Source organism: Lotus japonicus, chromosome 4, assembly GCF_012489685.1.
Source record: "Lotus japonicus ecotype B-129 chromosome 4, LjGifu_v1.2".
NCBI classification, from domain to species: domain Eukaryota; kingdom Viridiplantae; phylum Streptophyta; class Magnoliopsida; order Fabales; family Fabaceae; genus Lotus; species Lotus japonicus.
The window spans coordinates 55,050,969-55,067,235 of NC_080044.1; the positions used below are offsets into that span (position 1 = coordinate 55,050,969).

The following is a 16,267-nucleotide window of genomic DNA, read 5'->3' on the forward strand; positions in this document are numbered from 1 at the left end:
GATCAAGAATAACAGTAACAGATCATCTCCTCAGAACAAGAGCCTTGACTCATTAATCTCTGTAATACTACACTTCATCAATTAATTATTCTTAGAAAATCCTCCCTGTCACCGCTTCAAGTTCTCTAGCTCATCTTCTCAGACAATTTCTCATTTCTCATTCTAACTAAAAGAACATAGTAGTAATTTGTTAATGATGAGGGCATGAGGCATTTCTTAATTAGTGGTATATCAATTGGAAAATAAAACTAAAAAATAAAACAGCAGAAGTAATCCAGAAATATGATTTCAATTTTTCATCATCTAATTTCACACCACTTCAATACATAAGTAGATGCTAATCTACTACATATGAACAAAACTTTCCAGTGTAAGCTAAAGCTCACTTATTGAAATCAGCTCGCTGGGGATAAAAAGAGCAGAGAGCTAATTTCATAAATCTCAAACTTAGCAACTCAAATAGCCAATGTATGTTACACTATTTACACAAAAAATAAGTATATCTATATTCACAGGAGAAATTGCAAACTCATTCACCAAACTTGATGCAGGGATCGTTCCCGTGGAACTGAGCAACCTTTCAATCCAGAAGTTGTAGTTTCATTGAAATCCTGCAGAACCCTGATGAGGAACCTTGCTTTCTTAGCAGCATGTGAAGTTCCATCAGTAAGAAGCGAATAAAGCAAAGGCATCACCGTGCGATCCTTCACAAGAACCGCCACAACCTCCGCGCCAACATTGACACACAGTGACAGCAACACAGAAGCTGAATGTTCCTTCCCCGCACGAGAAGTCGCCGCAGATTGCAGCATCATAGTGATCAACGGTAACGCCTTGGCTCGAAACACCGCAAGAGCTCCATCAACATTGTCAGCCAGAGCTGCAAGAACAGCTAGAGACTCAGTGATGAGTTCCTCCTTGTCGGAAGAAGCCAAGACATCAAGGAGAACAGGAACAGCACCAGCTTCAAGCACCTTCTGGTGGTTCCTAGGATGCAAGAGTAGCCCAAAAATCGCAACCACCGCGTTCTTTTTTCCGCAGGTTGTTCCTTCCTGAATCAATTCCACCAAAGCTGGAATTGCTTCTGGGTTTTCCCCAATCAATTTTCTGTATTCCTTCACTGAAGAAAGGTAGAACACAGTAGCAGCTGCAATTTGCCTTGCTTCGAGGGTAACCCCATTTTTGAGAACCGAGAGAATCGGTTTCAAACCTCCACTTTCCATTACACTTTCAGGTCCACTCGAGTGCTTGGTGAGTTTCAACAAAGCAGAAATTGCATTCTCTTGTGTGGATTTATCAATAGCATGAGCATCCTCTATTTTCAAAAGCTCAAGCAGTGGTGACACTGCTCCAACTTCAACCAAACACGCCCTGTTGAAAATGCTGGACCTCGCAAGCACGCGAATTTCATAAGCAGCTTTGTTCTTCTGCTCTGTAGTCCCAAACACGAGCCTGTTAGTGAGAAACCACGTCAGAAACTGCACGGCGTGCGCCGCGGCCGGACTACCCGCCGCGACGGTCTTCGTCATATCCCGGCTCCGGTTACTCGATTTCGCAATCGAAATTCCGTTATCCGAGCAGAAATTCTGGATTAGCCTCTTGAGTGTGACATTGGGGACTAACTCTGTTTTCGCTATGCTCTCCCCTGTTTTGGGACAAGTAGTGTTCCCTGCTTTCAGCCATTTGTGAATGGAGGAACGGTCGTAGGTTTGTCCTGTGGAGACAGTCACCGGGTCTGTCATCAATTCAAGGGAAATTGGACACCGGAAATCCTCTGGATTCACGCAACATGTTGTTGTTATCATCTCCGTGCTGCACCTACCTTGAGATTGGTCAGTGTTTGATGGATTCTGACCCAGTTCCAGAGTTTCAAATATCACTCCCCTGCAGTAGCTTAACAACCCCACCAAGCTACTCAGAATCGGAACCTCTCGCTCGTGAAATTCACTGCTCTCAGACTTGACAATCTCTTGTTCCAGGAATTTTATCTCGTTGTCACAATCAAACCATGTCTTGATTTCAAGGTAGTCGAGAATTTCTCGTATGGAACTCACATCCGGTTCGATTCCTCTCTCGAACTGGTGAAGAACAGAATGAACCATTCTTCTAGCACGCTCATCGTTGGGGTCGACATCGAATTTTGCTTTTCTCGCTTGCTTGGCTACCAACTCAACTAGCTCCTTCACTTCATGGCAAACTTGAAACCTCTCCAAAGGCATAATCACGTCTAGAACAGTGGCCACAGTGCGAATGAGTGATCGAAAATGAGAGGCGACGGTGTGAGACTTGGTCAGAATCAAGAGACGAGAACCTTGTAGGGAACAATCTTGTAGCAAGAAGTGAATCTTTTGTAGAGTGAAGTGGAGTTCTGAGAAGGATAGGACTAAAGAATCAGGGATGAGAAACTCACGTTCTTGGAGGAAGATGAGAATGATGCCAATTTGGCGTGTGGTTTCTCTGGCGTTTCTTCGTTGGGTGGTGAAAGATTGGGGTTGGAAATTGCATATGGTTTGTGAGAGTGATAATAGAGAAGTGAGGAGGGTTGCCGGAGATATGCCTTCGCAGGGTTGAACCGCCGGGAATGAGAGAATACGGCGGTCCCTTTGAGTTGTTGTGATGTTGTTAGTCATTGAAGAGAAGCTAATGAAACAGAGAACACACTTTGGTTGGTTGGGGAGTTTGATTAGATTAGGGTTTGATTAGATACTACGTGGAAGGGTTTTGGTTATTATAGGAAGGGTTTGCGTGTGTTTTGCTGACGGGAGAATTTAGTGGACACGTGGTGGTGTATAAGGGCATGAGATTTGTTTGAGTTGACTAAGGAAGATTCATTTGATTAAAAAGATACGTGGATGTGTGAGATTGATTGTTTTTTTTTTTTAACTTGGATTTTGTTTATTTTTGTTGTTACTTGGGTTGGGGGAAAGGGAATAGGATATGGGTAAAGGGAAGAAGGGAAGCAGGGATATTGAGTGTGATATGATGCTGGTGGGTCCTGGAAACCGACTGGACAGGTGGAGTAATGAAATGCCGGCGTGTGCTGAAGGGAACTTTGACGTCGACGAAGCTGCTGACCTGAATTATTTGAGTGTTTTAATTACTAATTTTTTGAGTTCAAGGTTTAACATGGATAATATCATAATACTTAAGCAGGCTCCAAGTAATCTTGCTTTCAATCTAAATGAAAGGGTACCCATATATATACGTACGCTAACACGTAACAATTAAGGACAGTACTTGTACTTGGTTATTTTTTAGGTTATATACATTCACATTTTACTTACTCTTTTATCTCATTGTCACACATTTTTCTTCATATTTTTTCACATCGTATCACTTATTTTTCTTTTTTCTCTTCTACTAGTGTTTTTTATCCGTGCGTTGCACGGGGAATACATCTATTATATTTGATAGGTCAATTAATACCTTGATCATTAAAAATATAATAAACAACTGATGAAATAGAAGAGTATGAAATGATGAGCAAAGTGGACAAAAAGTCTTAAATTAAAACCCTTGTTGCATAAATTGAACTTCGTACAATTGAATAACTAATAAAAAAATTGGTTAACCAAATCTCAAATTATGCAAAACATATTAGAGGATGTGGTTTAATGATGGCTAATAAACAATAGTTGATTTAATCTACAATGAAAAAAAGAGAAAAAATTCTTTATGTACGTGATTATGCGAGTTCATTTTTTACACAATAAAATAAACTAAGTTTGACTCATATCAACATGAAGTCGTTTCACATTCTTCATGAGCCTAAAGACAATAACACAAATTATAGATATGAAGAATCACCAATAAAGCATTCATAACACATTTTAATCTTAGAAAAAAAAAGAATGTGCCGCGAAATTTGTTATTGTATTTGATACCTTAATTAATACTTAATGAAGGTACTTTCTTGTTAAAATATATTTCTTCCCGTAGGAGAATTTAACTCCTATAATAATTTGTACAAAAAAATTAAAGTGGACTATATTATTATGTAGTAAAAAATTAACATCAAACTTTATTATATTATGTTTTTCTTGTAACAAAAAAAAATTCTGATGAAATCTTATTAAAATTTATTTTTATGTAGAAGTATTTTCATGTAAAATATTCTTCCTATATATAAAAGCTTTTAGGCTCTTTCTAATACATTTAGATCCAGCTTCTCCTTACTCTCAGGATGCCTGAAAGTCTTTTCTCAAGTCTATCTGGTGGGTAATATCTAGGGATGGCAATGGGTCGGGTAGGGTGCGGGTTTTGCCAAACCCAAACCCAAACCCGAAATCAAAAACCCACACCCGCACCCGCACCCAAACCCGAAATGGGTGGTGAACTTAAACCCACACCCGAACCCATTGGGTTTCGGGTTCACCCGACCCGTACCCACACCCGCACACAACCACAAACAAACAGCTGAACCCGACCCGAAAAAGAACCCGAATTATAAAACCCGACCCGGTTGCAACCCGATCTAACCTTGAATAACATTACTTTCTTAGCAAATTTCATTGCTTTTTACAATCAAAATCACCTAAACATACACCTGCTTATTTATATATTTCATAGTGACTCCACAATATTGTCAAGCACTCAAGCTTATTAAGCTGCCCTTCAGCAACCAGAAGTGCAAAAGCACATTGTATGTAAATTCATTAGGCTGACAATTATTCTCCACCATTTTTTTGAAGAGCATGATGGCCCTTAGCAAGTGCCTCAATCATAGTATTATAAGCAATTAAAAAGACAACAACAGTCTTAATCTTCTCAATTACAAAATTCATGGGTCCTTAAACTTCTCAATTACATTTGAAAACCACAAGTAAAATAAAAGTGATAAACTCAACAATTTAAAGTCTTCAACATCAAGCATAAATCCAACACAAGGAAAAACTCAAAGCATACAATTAAAACAACAATCTTCAACAACACCCTCTTCCAAATTAAAACAACAGTTCTCAATAGCTCAATCCAATTATATAAAGTCCACAATCTTCAACATCAACCTGTTATATTCACGTTAAGCAGCTCATTAGTAATTTTTCTTAAAGCAACATTGAAACAAGTTATTGTAATCAAAGTTAACAATAATACTAACCGTGTTATGCATTAAAGCATAGATGCAGTAGCTATTAATCATCAAAACGGTAACTCAAACCATCTATTATTTCAGCTGTAATAAGAAGTCAAAATTAAATAAAACATCGAAGCTTAACATTAATAACATATTCAAAGCAAATGAAGAATAAAATACCTTCGTCATCGGACTCCATTTCATTCAATACCGTAGCATATTCTTGTGCAACACTAGAATTCAAATTCCCTACAAATATCCCACATAGAGTACCAAAGAATGATTAGTTGACAATATATAAACATAATTTGAAATTAAATGATATTGAATTAAAATTTTAAATTTTTACCATCACTCTCATTAGACCATAGCCAACTCCTAGCACACATCAAAGCCTCTACAGTAGTCCAATGAAGTCGACTTCGATGAGGGCTCAATATTCGACCACTAGTGCTGAATGCCGATTCTGAAGCTACTGAAGAGATAGGAATAGCTAACACATCTCTTGCAATTGTTTGAAGTGTTGGGTAAAGTCCTCCATTTGCCTTCCACCAATTTAAAATATCAAAATCAGGCGGTGCCTTCTTTAAGACTTTCTCTCCAAAATAATGATCTAACTCAGATTTAGTATTTGTAGAGCTAGCTTCTTCCTCCCTCTCAACATACGATTCCAATTCTTCCACCAAAGGGTCATCATGAACAACATTAGTATCAATCAATGGAGAGCTTTCAATAGAATTGTTTTTGCTTTGATAATCAGAGAGCAAATCATAACACAAATCTTGGATTCTTTTCACTTGTGCAACTGAGTTGTTAGCATACAACTTTACAAAATAGAACCGAAGCACTACCAACTTGTTCCTAGGATCCAGAACTGTAGCAACTCCCATGACATCATGTATCACACTCCAATAACTTTCAAATTTTTCCATCATCCTATTTGCCATCTCCTTAATCAATGTATTAGAGGAGCTCTGCCATCTAATTATTTCCAACTTAATCTTACAAATCTTGGGAAAATAAAGATTGGCAGTTGGATATTTGGTACCAGAAACCAACTCAGTTATATCATTAAACAATCCTAAACACCCACAAACATCCTTTGCAAATTGCCATTGTGAATTACTTGGCAAACAAGTGTATAGCTTTTCACGTTGAGCTAGCCGAACAAATACATCCTTATATGGTATGGCAGACTCAAGCATCTTAAATGTTGAGTTCCACCTAGTTGGAACATCATTTACTAAGCCTCTAGTACAATTAATTTTCAATTGTCTAGCTGTTTCTTCAAATTTTTCGTGCCTTTTTGGGGTACCATTCCAATACCCCACACTCTCCCGAATCTTTTCTACACCATCCTTCACCACTTGTAGGCCTTCTTTAACAATTAAGTTTAAGATATGCGCAGAACAACGCATATGCAATAAAGACCCATCCTTTATCAAAGACTCCAACTGCAACTTATTCTTAACAAGGTCAATCATTTTATCATTTGCAACACAATTGTCTAAAGTGATTGTAGACAATTTTGAGTCAATGTTCCAGTCCATCAAACATTCGACAAGTACTTGACAAAGTCTTTCACTCGTGTGAGGGGCTGGAACATAAATGAACCTAAAATAACAAGGAACATAAATAACTAACTTACATTTAAAAATTTTATCATACAAAAACAGCTAGTAGGATAAAAGAAATTTAAACTTTATTACCTCAAAATTCGACTTTGTAAAGTCCAAGTGCCATCAATGTAGTGAACTGTGACCGCCATGTAACCCTTTTTTTGGTTGCTTGCAGTCCACATGTCTGTGGTAATGGCCACTCTTCCTTCATGAGTGTCTAACATCTTCATAGTACATTGCCTCTCAATATCATAGATTTTCAAAATCTCCTTCTTGATAGTGTTTCGACTAGGAACTAAAAACAATGGTTGGAGAGAACCTAATATTCTCCTAAAACCAATATGATCCACTATTGATAGTGGATAATCATGCATGACAATTGCATTTGCAATCAACTTCTTTGTTTTCTCTGCATCATAATTTCCAAAGCCTATCTCTTGCTTGCCTTGGATGGCTTTAGGCATGATGAATGTTTGCCCTTTGTTATGGCCTCTCGTCTTAATCAACTTCTGAGTACACCTATTTGCATGACCACGCAAGTGAGTTGTTCCATACGTTGAATTGCCACTAAGATGTTTCTTGCACCACTTGCATACCGCCTTTACTTCCCCATTCACTTTAACCTTATCAAAATCATTCCATACCTCACTTTTTGGCTTCTTTGTTGGAGGTTGTGTTGAATCTGCAACATTTTGCCCATCATGAGTTGAATCATTTAGTGAGGGACCTTCAGGTGTAGGATTAGAAGATCCTTCCAGACTTGGTTCATACATGCTTTCTTGTGTAGGATTAGAAGTTCCTTCCGGAGTTGTGTTCACTTGATCCATTTTCCCTATAACATCAATAACAAAATCAGAAAAAGTAAACAACAATGTTTGATAAACAAACAAAAATTAAACTTATCTCAATTTAATAATTTAATTATATAGAATAGAAGGGATCCCAAGATAGAGTCATTCACAATTTTTAGCACTCAATTATTCTTAGAATGATAACTACTAGAAACAATCAAGTCTTTGAATATGTTAAAGCATTATGTGTCAAAAATTTAGCTAAGGGTTCAGCCGTGGTCAGGTTCAGCTAGTTATCAAAGGTCACTTTCTAATCATCACAATATTGGAATATATGAATTATGAAAGAAAGTCAGAAACAGAATTTGTAGCAGCAGTGTCATATTTAATATGAATAGATGACAAGTACATAAATAGATAATTGTCTTGAACTTGAGAATTTAAATGTTGGGAGTGGCTTAAGTTCCATTCAATATATATAAATGTATACATGAAAGGTACATTTGAATGACTATGGTAGGTACAAAAGTTCATTTAAGTCAAAGGGTGTTCCATCAAATTACTATTAAAGGTTTAAATTAGAAAAAAGTACCCAGAATGCTGGCCTTGTGTTTTATGCACTGAACTTGACTACCTATAGCTATTGGATTAGACCAGGTTTATATCTGTGTGGATAATCCTTCCCATAAAGAAGAAGAAACAAAAGAAAATTTGCTTAGTTAGCTCCTGTGAGTACTTGGTGGAATAATAATGTTCTCTTTGTTTTTTTTAGAATGAAATATATATATAAAGAAGATAAGATAACAGATACAAAGAGGCTGGAAAAAAAAACAGCAACGAAACAAGGGTTAAAACAATGGAATGGACCAAGGAGATTAAACAGAGGTCATAATGGAATGGACCGAGGAGATCAATGGGATTAAAAGTTAAAACAATGACTAGAAAGAAGACTAAAAAATTATAACTATATTTTAGCAAAGTAGAAGTACCTGTACATTCACAACAAGTATGGGTGGAAATTTCCCAGAGGAACCAATAACAGGAAGCTCCACAAACCTAGCTATATGGTCCACTTTTCACGGAGATAAGAAAACATCGATCTACACCAAATGGGTAATATTCAGAATGGTTAGGAGCAAATTCCTACACAGAAACAAGATTGTTAATATTAAAATGCAGAAGCAAATTAAAAAGAGGCTAAGGGGAAACGGTTGAAGGGAAGAGAGAAAACCTGAAGCGGAGGTGACGGCGGCTCCGTGGACGCCTGGAAGGTGGCTCCGTGGACGGAAGAAGGAGACGGAGCAGGACTGGAAGAGGAGAACGGCAGATTCGGAGGAAGCAGAGAAGGAGAAAGCCGTGAACTGAAAGTGGAACCTCAAAGCCTAATTCTATTCTAGTAACATATATATACCTAAGGATATATAAGGAATTTTACTTATACATAACCGGGTTCGGGTCGGGTGCGGGTTTGGCCAAACCCAAACCCGAACCCGAAAACAGTTAAAGCAATCGGGTAAAACCCGAACCCGAACCCGAACCCATTTAACTCGGGTTTTCACCCAAAAAATCGGGTCGGGCCGGGTCGGGTGCCCACGGGTTTGGGCTTCTCTGCCATCCCTAGTAATATCGATGAAGATGATGACACCCACCATACCTTGCTTGCTTCAAGGTCGATCTCTTGTATCCTCCTCCTGCCGAAGACTTTAAGAGTAAACCTTGTCATTCCAACTTTCATCGATCGAGTTTCAGTTGCTTTTTCTGTTGATCCAGGTGAGAAAGCTTACTAAGGCAACCTCTGCTTTTGTCTATCTCCCAATATAAGAAGCATGTTGCTTTGCTCTTATAGTAGTACTAATGGGCGTACTTTAGAACAAATTTCTAGCGAAGGTCTTGACAGTTTGGAACCGAAAGGTTTGGTTCATTAATAATATCTAGTAGTTTCATCATGCTATTCTGCTTTTGAGCTTGTTGTACTTACCGGAGCATTTCTGCGATAAAAAAATTCAGAATAGTAAAGCAGTCGTAGTATGCTCCCTTTACTTGCTCTAGTGCTCAAGTGATAGCTGAGTGCATCCTGTTTGCATCTGAATTATATATAAAAGACTCTTAAAAACAACTACTTAATTCTCCATTACAAAGAATATACATTACATCAGAACCTAATTATTATTTGTCAGTGACATAAGTGTCGAAAATAATAGTAATGGAAATTTCGAATAGTGTGGATAAGGGTTAAAAGTCCAATCTCATAAGAAAGAAAAATCTCCATTTACATCAAAATCTCTCTCAGATTTCTCTACCTCACTATCACCACCGTTTTTCTTATAAATTATCCACAAACACACTCACAAATTCCACACAGTACATAACTTCATATGCAAATTTTGTTTTCATTGCAACCAGAGTCTGTTCTCTGGCATAAAAAAGCACTTCATAAAGTAAGAAGGTATCACATTTTGAATTTAAATCATTAAAATATTTATTTCTAATTAAAAAATCAAATGAAACTTGCTTCCAAATCAGCAGCAATCCTAGGTGCTATTCCTGATTGTTGTCCAACTTTAACATGAATTAATATGAACTCATGCTAATTCAAATGAAACTTGCCTCCAAATCAGCAGCTTCCAGCCGTATCTGCATTCTAAGTAACAGAAAATCAAGAACTCATGAAGTGAGATTGATAGACATGTTAGAGTAGGATAGACTAAAGACCACCAAACATAATAGCAATATGTGCAACATCAATCTAGCTATGATAGTGCAAAGATAGCAATCAAATTTGTAGACAGATATGAAAGCCAAAGAATGAATTGAAGCCACTTTTTGGCTATGACCTTCCAGTGGTTTCCATAACCAATCAGATCTATTTGTAAGGGGAAACTAATCACATGCTACTAAAGAAGATGAATGGAAGAAAACCCCTCAAGAAATTTTAGACCCATTATATTTGTTGAACGGCTAAAACAACTCTTTGCTTTATGTAGCACTGTTGTTGAAAGTACAATAACCAAATCAAAAACATATGCTGATACTAAATTCTAATGTGATAATTACACACTCATGCAAGCAAGACTTCCAATCACACTAAAGTTTGATTAATTGAACCATAGTAGAACAATGATTAATTATAAAATCTAATATTGTCTTCGAAAAGTGACTTTTAATATATGTAATGATGATAGATAGATGTAGAATTGATGAACTAAGTCAGTAAAACTATATATGCATCACAGTAGTGCAACACCAAACACACATCTCTATCTCTTATCTGGTGAATATATACATATGCATCACAGTAGTGCAACACTAAACACACATCTCTATCTCTTATCTGGTGAATATATACATATAATGGACTGAGAAAAACCTCCATGAGTACTGGTCTCACATGTTTCGTGGCTTACTTGAAATGAGAGCAAGATAAGATCTTGAGTCATCGATCATGTTTCATCTTCAGCTAGCTGAGAATCAGAGAGTGTAATCAGAAAGAGGTATGCACCTCATTGTCGTTCTGTACCTACGGATAAATTCATGTCAAATGTTTCCAGGGAAGCCAAGGAAATCAATTTATTGTTAGAACATTGGTTTAGGCGTTTAGCATATTAGAAAGGATAGCACCAGTTTTAAAAGTCTAACCTCAATAGTATAGCTTGAGCGAACAAAGATAAGGAGTGAAATCTCATCTATGATATGTAGTTTTGTAGTTGTAACGGCAAGCACCAACAATAATAATTAATTTCCTCGGTGCAAGAAGCAGGCAAAAAGAAAAAATTACCAAATAAAAAAATTGCAAGGAAAAAAATCTACAACTTCTCCTTTCTCTCCTCTCAATTCTTTCACTCCCTCAATCCACTTCACTGACAATGATTAGGTTAATCAAAACATACACAGATCGATGTTTCACCTCCTATAACATAGGACACAAATTTTAGATGCAAATTAAGAAAAACGAATAAAACAGAATCACATACAAAGGAGAATCAGAAAACATAAAAAACAAATCAAAATATTGCAAAATTCCATATAGAATATAAAATGGACTCACCATCCATGGCTTCCAAAGAATCTCTTTTGGTGGAATATCTATAAAAAAAAAGACCTGAAGAAAAGAATTTGAAATTAGCATGGCAAGTGATGAATAAATTGACCTTGAAGTCAAACATGAGTGAATGAAAGTTAAAGGTAAAGTAAAATAAAATTGAAAAAACCCATAACATATTATGCAAGCAAAGGAATAAAATAATTTGAAACCTCCATCTGCAACCTTCGTAATCAGTCCAAGGCAGCAAATCGGAGGGATGCGATTGCAAGTCGATGACAAAGTGGTTCCGTTGAGAGATGAGACGATTTTGTGGGGGTGGTTCCGTTCAGTGGAGAGATGAGATGAAAATTGCATGGAGGAGAAGAATTCCATGGAGGAGATAGTGGAGGTAGGTAGGGTTTTAAGAGGGTTTTTGCTGATGGGATGTATTATTGATTTAAATCACTTATCACAGATTTTATATTAAGATAAAATCATGAAATAAACAACATAAATCCTAATCAAATCTAAAATTTAAAAATGTACTAAATAAATATAGATAAAAACTATCAAAATCTAGCAAATCACAATAAAAACTCATAAAATTCGGAATTAATTAAAAATCCGAAAATTCAATAAAAATACCACAAAAAAAATTAATACTCTAAAAATAAATAATAATATAAATTAAGATAAAATACAGAAATAAACAACATAAATCCTAATCAAATATAAAATTTAAAAATGTACTAAATAAAAATAGATAAAAACTATCAAAATCTAGCAAATCACAATAAAAACTCATAAAATTCGGAATTAATTAAAAAACCGAAAATTCAATAAAAATACCATAAAAATTAATTAATACTCTAAAAATAAATCAAAAATAAATTAAGATAAAATCAAGAAATAAAAAACCTAAATCCTAATCAAATCTAAAATTTAAAAATGTATTTTTTTATTAAGGAGAAATAAGGTAAGGAAAAATCAGAGCACATGTGGCAAGTGGGGCCAAGGAGAAAGAGCTTACATGTAAAATATTAGGTGATAATTAATCTGGGAGCGACACGTCACTAACTTGGCCTGTGAGAGCGACACCTCATGCTAGAAGTTGTTCTTTTCTAATATATATTGATATTGATTAATCTCGGGTGGAGGTGCAATGTAATAAGTATTGACATGTTATTTTCCTATTTGTAAATTAAGGGTTAATGATGCATTAGCAGTGGCACTTTATTTTATCTTTCATATTATTTTTATAATATATAATATAATATATAATATAGTATAGGAGCCCACTAGGGTGATTCATTTATATTTTTGTTCGCCGCTGCACTCAGGGATGTTTTTGACAATTTAAGTAAAAATGTATTCTCCCCCTCCCATTACCATCTCCCTTCCACCCATTCTAACCGACCATCGGTCTACCACCGCTGCCACCATCCTGTTTCCTTTCCTCCTTCTCTAATTCGACCAGATCTATATAAAAAAAAAATTGAGGGATAAGATGTGGGTGTAGATTAAATCAAATTCATTCTTGGTTGAGGTCGAAATTATGACCGCTAACACATCTTCATCATCTAACCTTCATCCACCCTCAGTTACTGCAGATTAAATGAGTTTTTTATTCAATTCTTCATATCCGTTCTTGGTTGAGATTGACATTACTATATTATCTTCAAGTCAGAAGTTTCTTTGTTTCAATTTCTTATTTTAGATCTATTCTTGGTTGAGGTCAAAATTTCTTATTTCAAATATGTTGTTTTTAGGATCATTCAAATGCAGATCTTCATCAAGATTATCATGGAGGTTGTGCATCGCGATTCAAGTTCTCCTTCTTTGCTATCCAGGTGTTTGCCATTCTGGGTTTCTTCCCAAACCACACCTTGACTCATAACCCAGTTGGGATTTGAAGATTTGAATGAAGAAATTGAAGGGTGATTGTGAAGGAGATTAATCTTCTCTTTGTGCAGCATCGACGGTGGGGAGGGAGGAAAGGAGATGGTGTCGCCATCACGTCGGAACTCTACGACCTACTCTTTTCTCCCTTTCTAATTTTATAAGCGAAGACAGATTTTAGTGAGAGCTCGAGGGTGCAGGGCTGTCGTCGGTCATTGCTGGAGCAACGCCAATGAATTCAACCAGCGAAGAGAAAGAAATGTTGTCAAGAGGGGATGCAACATCGATTCAACAATAGCCTCCTATCGTTGGGACCAACACCACCATCAAATCTAAATCTGAACTAAACAAAACACCACCACCACCACCAGATTTGGACCAAACCACAAAGGAAGAGAGAGATTATGGAGTTGGTGGTCGGTGGAGGCAGTGCAAACAATGGTTGCAAAAGGAAAAGGGATGGTGGTGGGGTGGAGAGAGCTGAGCGATTAAGTTTATTTACCTTTGTACCATTTTACAACTCTTCCAATCCTATCCACAGATACAAAAAATATTTATAGCTAGAATCTTAAATCTAAGAGTTTTTAACTAGTGGTTAATCGATCAGTCGACCAAAATATAAATGGTCCACCCTAGTAGGCACCTAGAGTATATTGGTGTTCAAATTAAAAATGAAAAATATTGGTACAGCCCCTCTTCACCCTAAGTGGATTTGTCCTTGTTTATCATACCACTTCTTAGCTTGTAAGGGTTTCAAATTTGAGCAATCACGTTTGACAATATGGAAATGATACTCTGTTGGATCACTCTTCTATGGAAGAGGTTATGTGGATTCTTAATTTCTCGTCTCTTTTTTTATGGGTTGTACTTTTCTCTTGATTATTAATAAATTAGTTTTTTTTTTAGGCAATATATAATACCCCTAGACTTTTCAAACCATGTTTTCAAGTGGGTTTTCACAATTCTAGAAATACCCTTTAGATTTTAGAATACTATAACTTTAACCGTTGAAGAATTATACTCTCTCCTGCCAAAATGTTCTTTATATATATAGTTTAGTAAGATTTTTGAGTTTAATTTACATAAACACAATGGAGCCAAAAAGAAACTGCATAAATTAAGCAAAGATCAACTAACACAGGATGTACATGCAAAAGAAGAAAACTAAGGATTTGTTTGTAGGATTATGTATATATAGACTAATTATATGATTGAGTATTTCTAATTTTCCTCAATTTTATTACTGAAATCTACATGGTGGTCAAACTTGAATGCGTATAGGTCATTATCACTTGCATCAACAAATCTGTTTGTTCGTTACAAAGTCTGTATTTCCCACTTCAAATCTTAATTGTGGTCACAAATCCATGCAAATGCTTCTTGAATTATATTTGCGAATCAAATTATGACATTGACGAAAAAGATTGAAGCATGATGTGGACCAATGGCATCATGCCTAATCTAACGCGTTTCCTTTCTAGATCACAATTAATTAAACTGAAGAAACAATAATATATAATTACTATACGACAAGGAAAAATGTTGGCCCTCCCAAATCTTAATTAAAATAAAGAAAAAATAGGAGAAGTCATGGTCTCTCTGTGGTTAAGACGCGCGTTTAATTTGTAGAAATTTTTTGACATGGAATTCAACAAAAATAAAATAATTGATTTTGTTTTTTCATTGTTCTAAAACACAAATTAAAATATTTTGATTACGACAGATGCAAGCTGGGAGCTGTCATTTTTATAGGTAATAATATTGCAAATAATTAAGTACACAAATCCAAAACTTACGTTATCTTACGTGCGTGATACAAATTCTATTTTTTTGTAATTTTCCCCATGCGGTTTTGTTATAAATCTCGTTGCCACTTTCAAACTAATTGTACTGCTTCCACTTCATGCTTGAGTAAGGTTGGAAAATCACCAACCCATAACAATCAGTGTCAGTGTCATGATCATGTAGTATAATCCACGCGTTAATAATGATTATAATAACTTTCTTAGCTTCTGGGACTGCCACGTTGATCCGAATTTCGGATTATAGTTTGGAGGAAACTACTAACTTGCTACTAGCACATTTCACACTTGAAAACGTTTCAAAGCGTTTCAGTTAATAATTGTCAATGAGTAATTATAGGAGGACATTCACTACTGATGTGTCGTCCGGGATTTTAATTTATTAAATCTCAGAGATTGTAATAGTTTACTTTTATTCAGTGTTATCATATTCGGATCGGTGATTGACTCGGTCGAGGCACTGGGTCAATGAGTCAATGGTTCAACCACTGGGTCATTAGTTCGATTGCTTGACTCGGTTTATATTAAAAAGTTATAATAATTTAAAATATAACCTTAGTATATTATATATATAAAATAATATGCATTTTTCCTAACAAGAAGCAGTGTTGTAGCGGAAATTTGGATTAGCTTTTTTCCCTCTAGGTCATGTGTTCAAGTCCTAGCTATGACAATTTTTTTAAATAACTCTCAATTGAATATCATTTGACCAAATAATTAACATTGAATGTAAATTAATTACAGTTTGACCATTAAAAACTGTTTTGACAAAAAAAAGGCAAAAAAAAAAAAGACTGACCGGTCCATCAAAAAAACGGCTGAGTCTCCGGTTTATCCCCCGAACCGGCCGGTCCAAAACCGGTATAAACCGGTTTGATTGCTTGACCGATCTGATTAATGGCTCGGACCGGTAAGGGGTTCGGTTCCCAGTTCAACCGGTCGGTCCGAGTTTTATAACTATGCTTTTATCATAACCAATTTCACTTTGTAAGGACGAAAAAAACGAAAAATAAAAGAGAAATATATTAGATTGATGGTTTTTTTTTATAAGCAAATGTTAG

General features: G+C 35.9%; 1 protein-coding gene across 1 annotated transcript; it reads right to left on the bottom strand.

Moving 5' to 3' along the window:
• Positions 1 to 270: 270 nt before the first annotated feature.
• LOC130714567 (U-box domain-containing protein 19-like) lies at positions 271 to 2,712 on the bottom strand. Its single transcript, XM_057564474.1, has one exon. It carries the CDS (start codon positions 2,628 to 2,630, stop codon positions 534 to 536), a length of 2,097 nt encoding a protein of 698 aa, XP_057420457.1. The 5' UTR covers positions 2,631 to 2,712; the 3' UTR covers positions 271 to 533.
• Positions 2,713 to 16,267: the final 13,555 nt, after the last annotated feature.

Excerpts from the sequence above, each read along its gene's own strand:
- LOC130714567 (XM_057564474.1), bottom strand. The coding sequence starts at position 2,630 with ATGACTAACAACATCACAACAACTCAAAGGGACCGCCGTATTCTCTCA.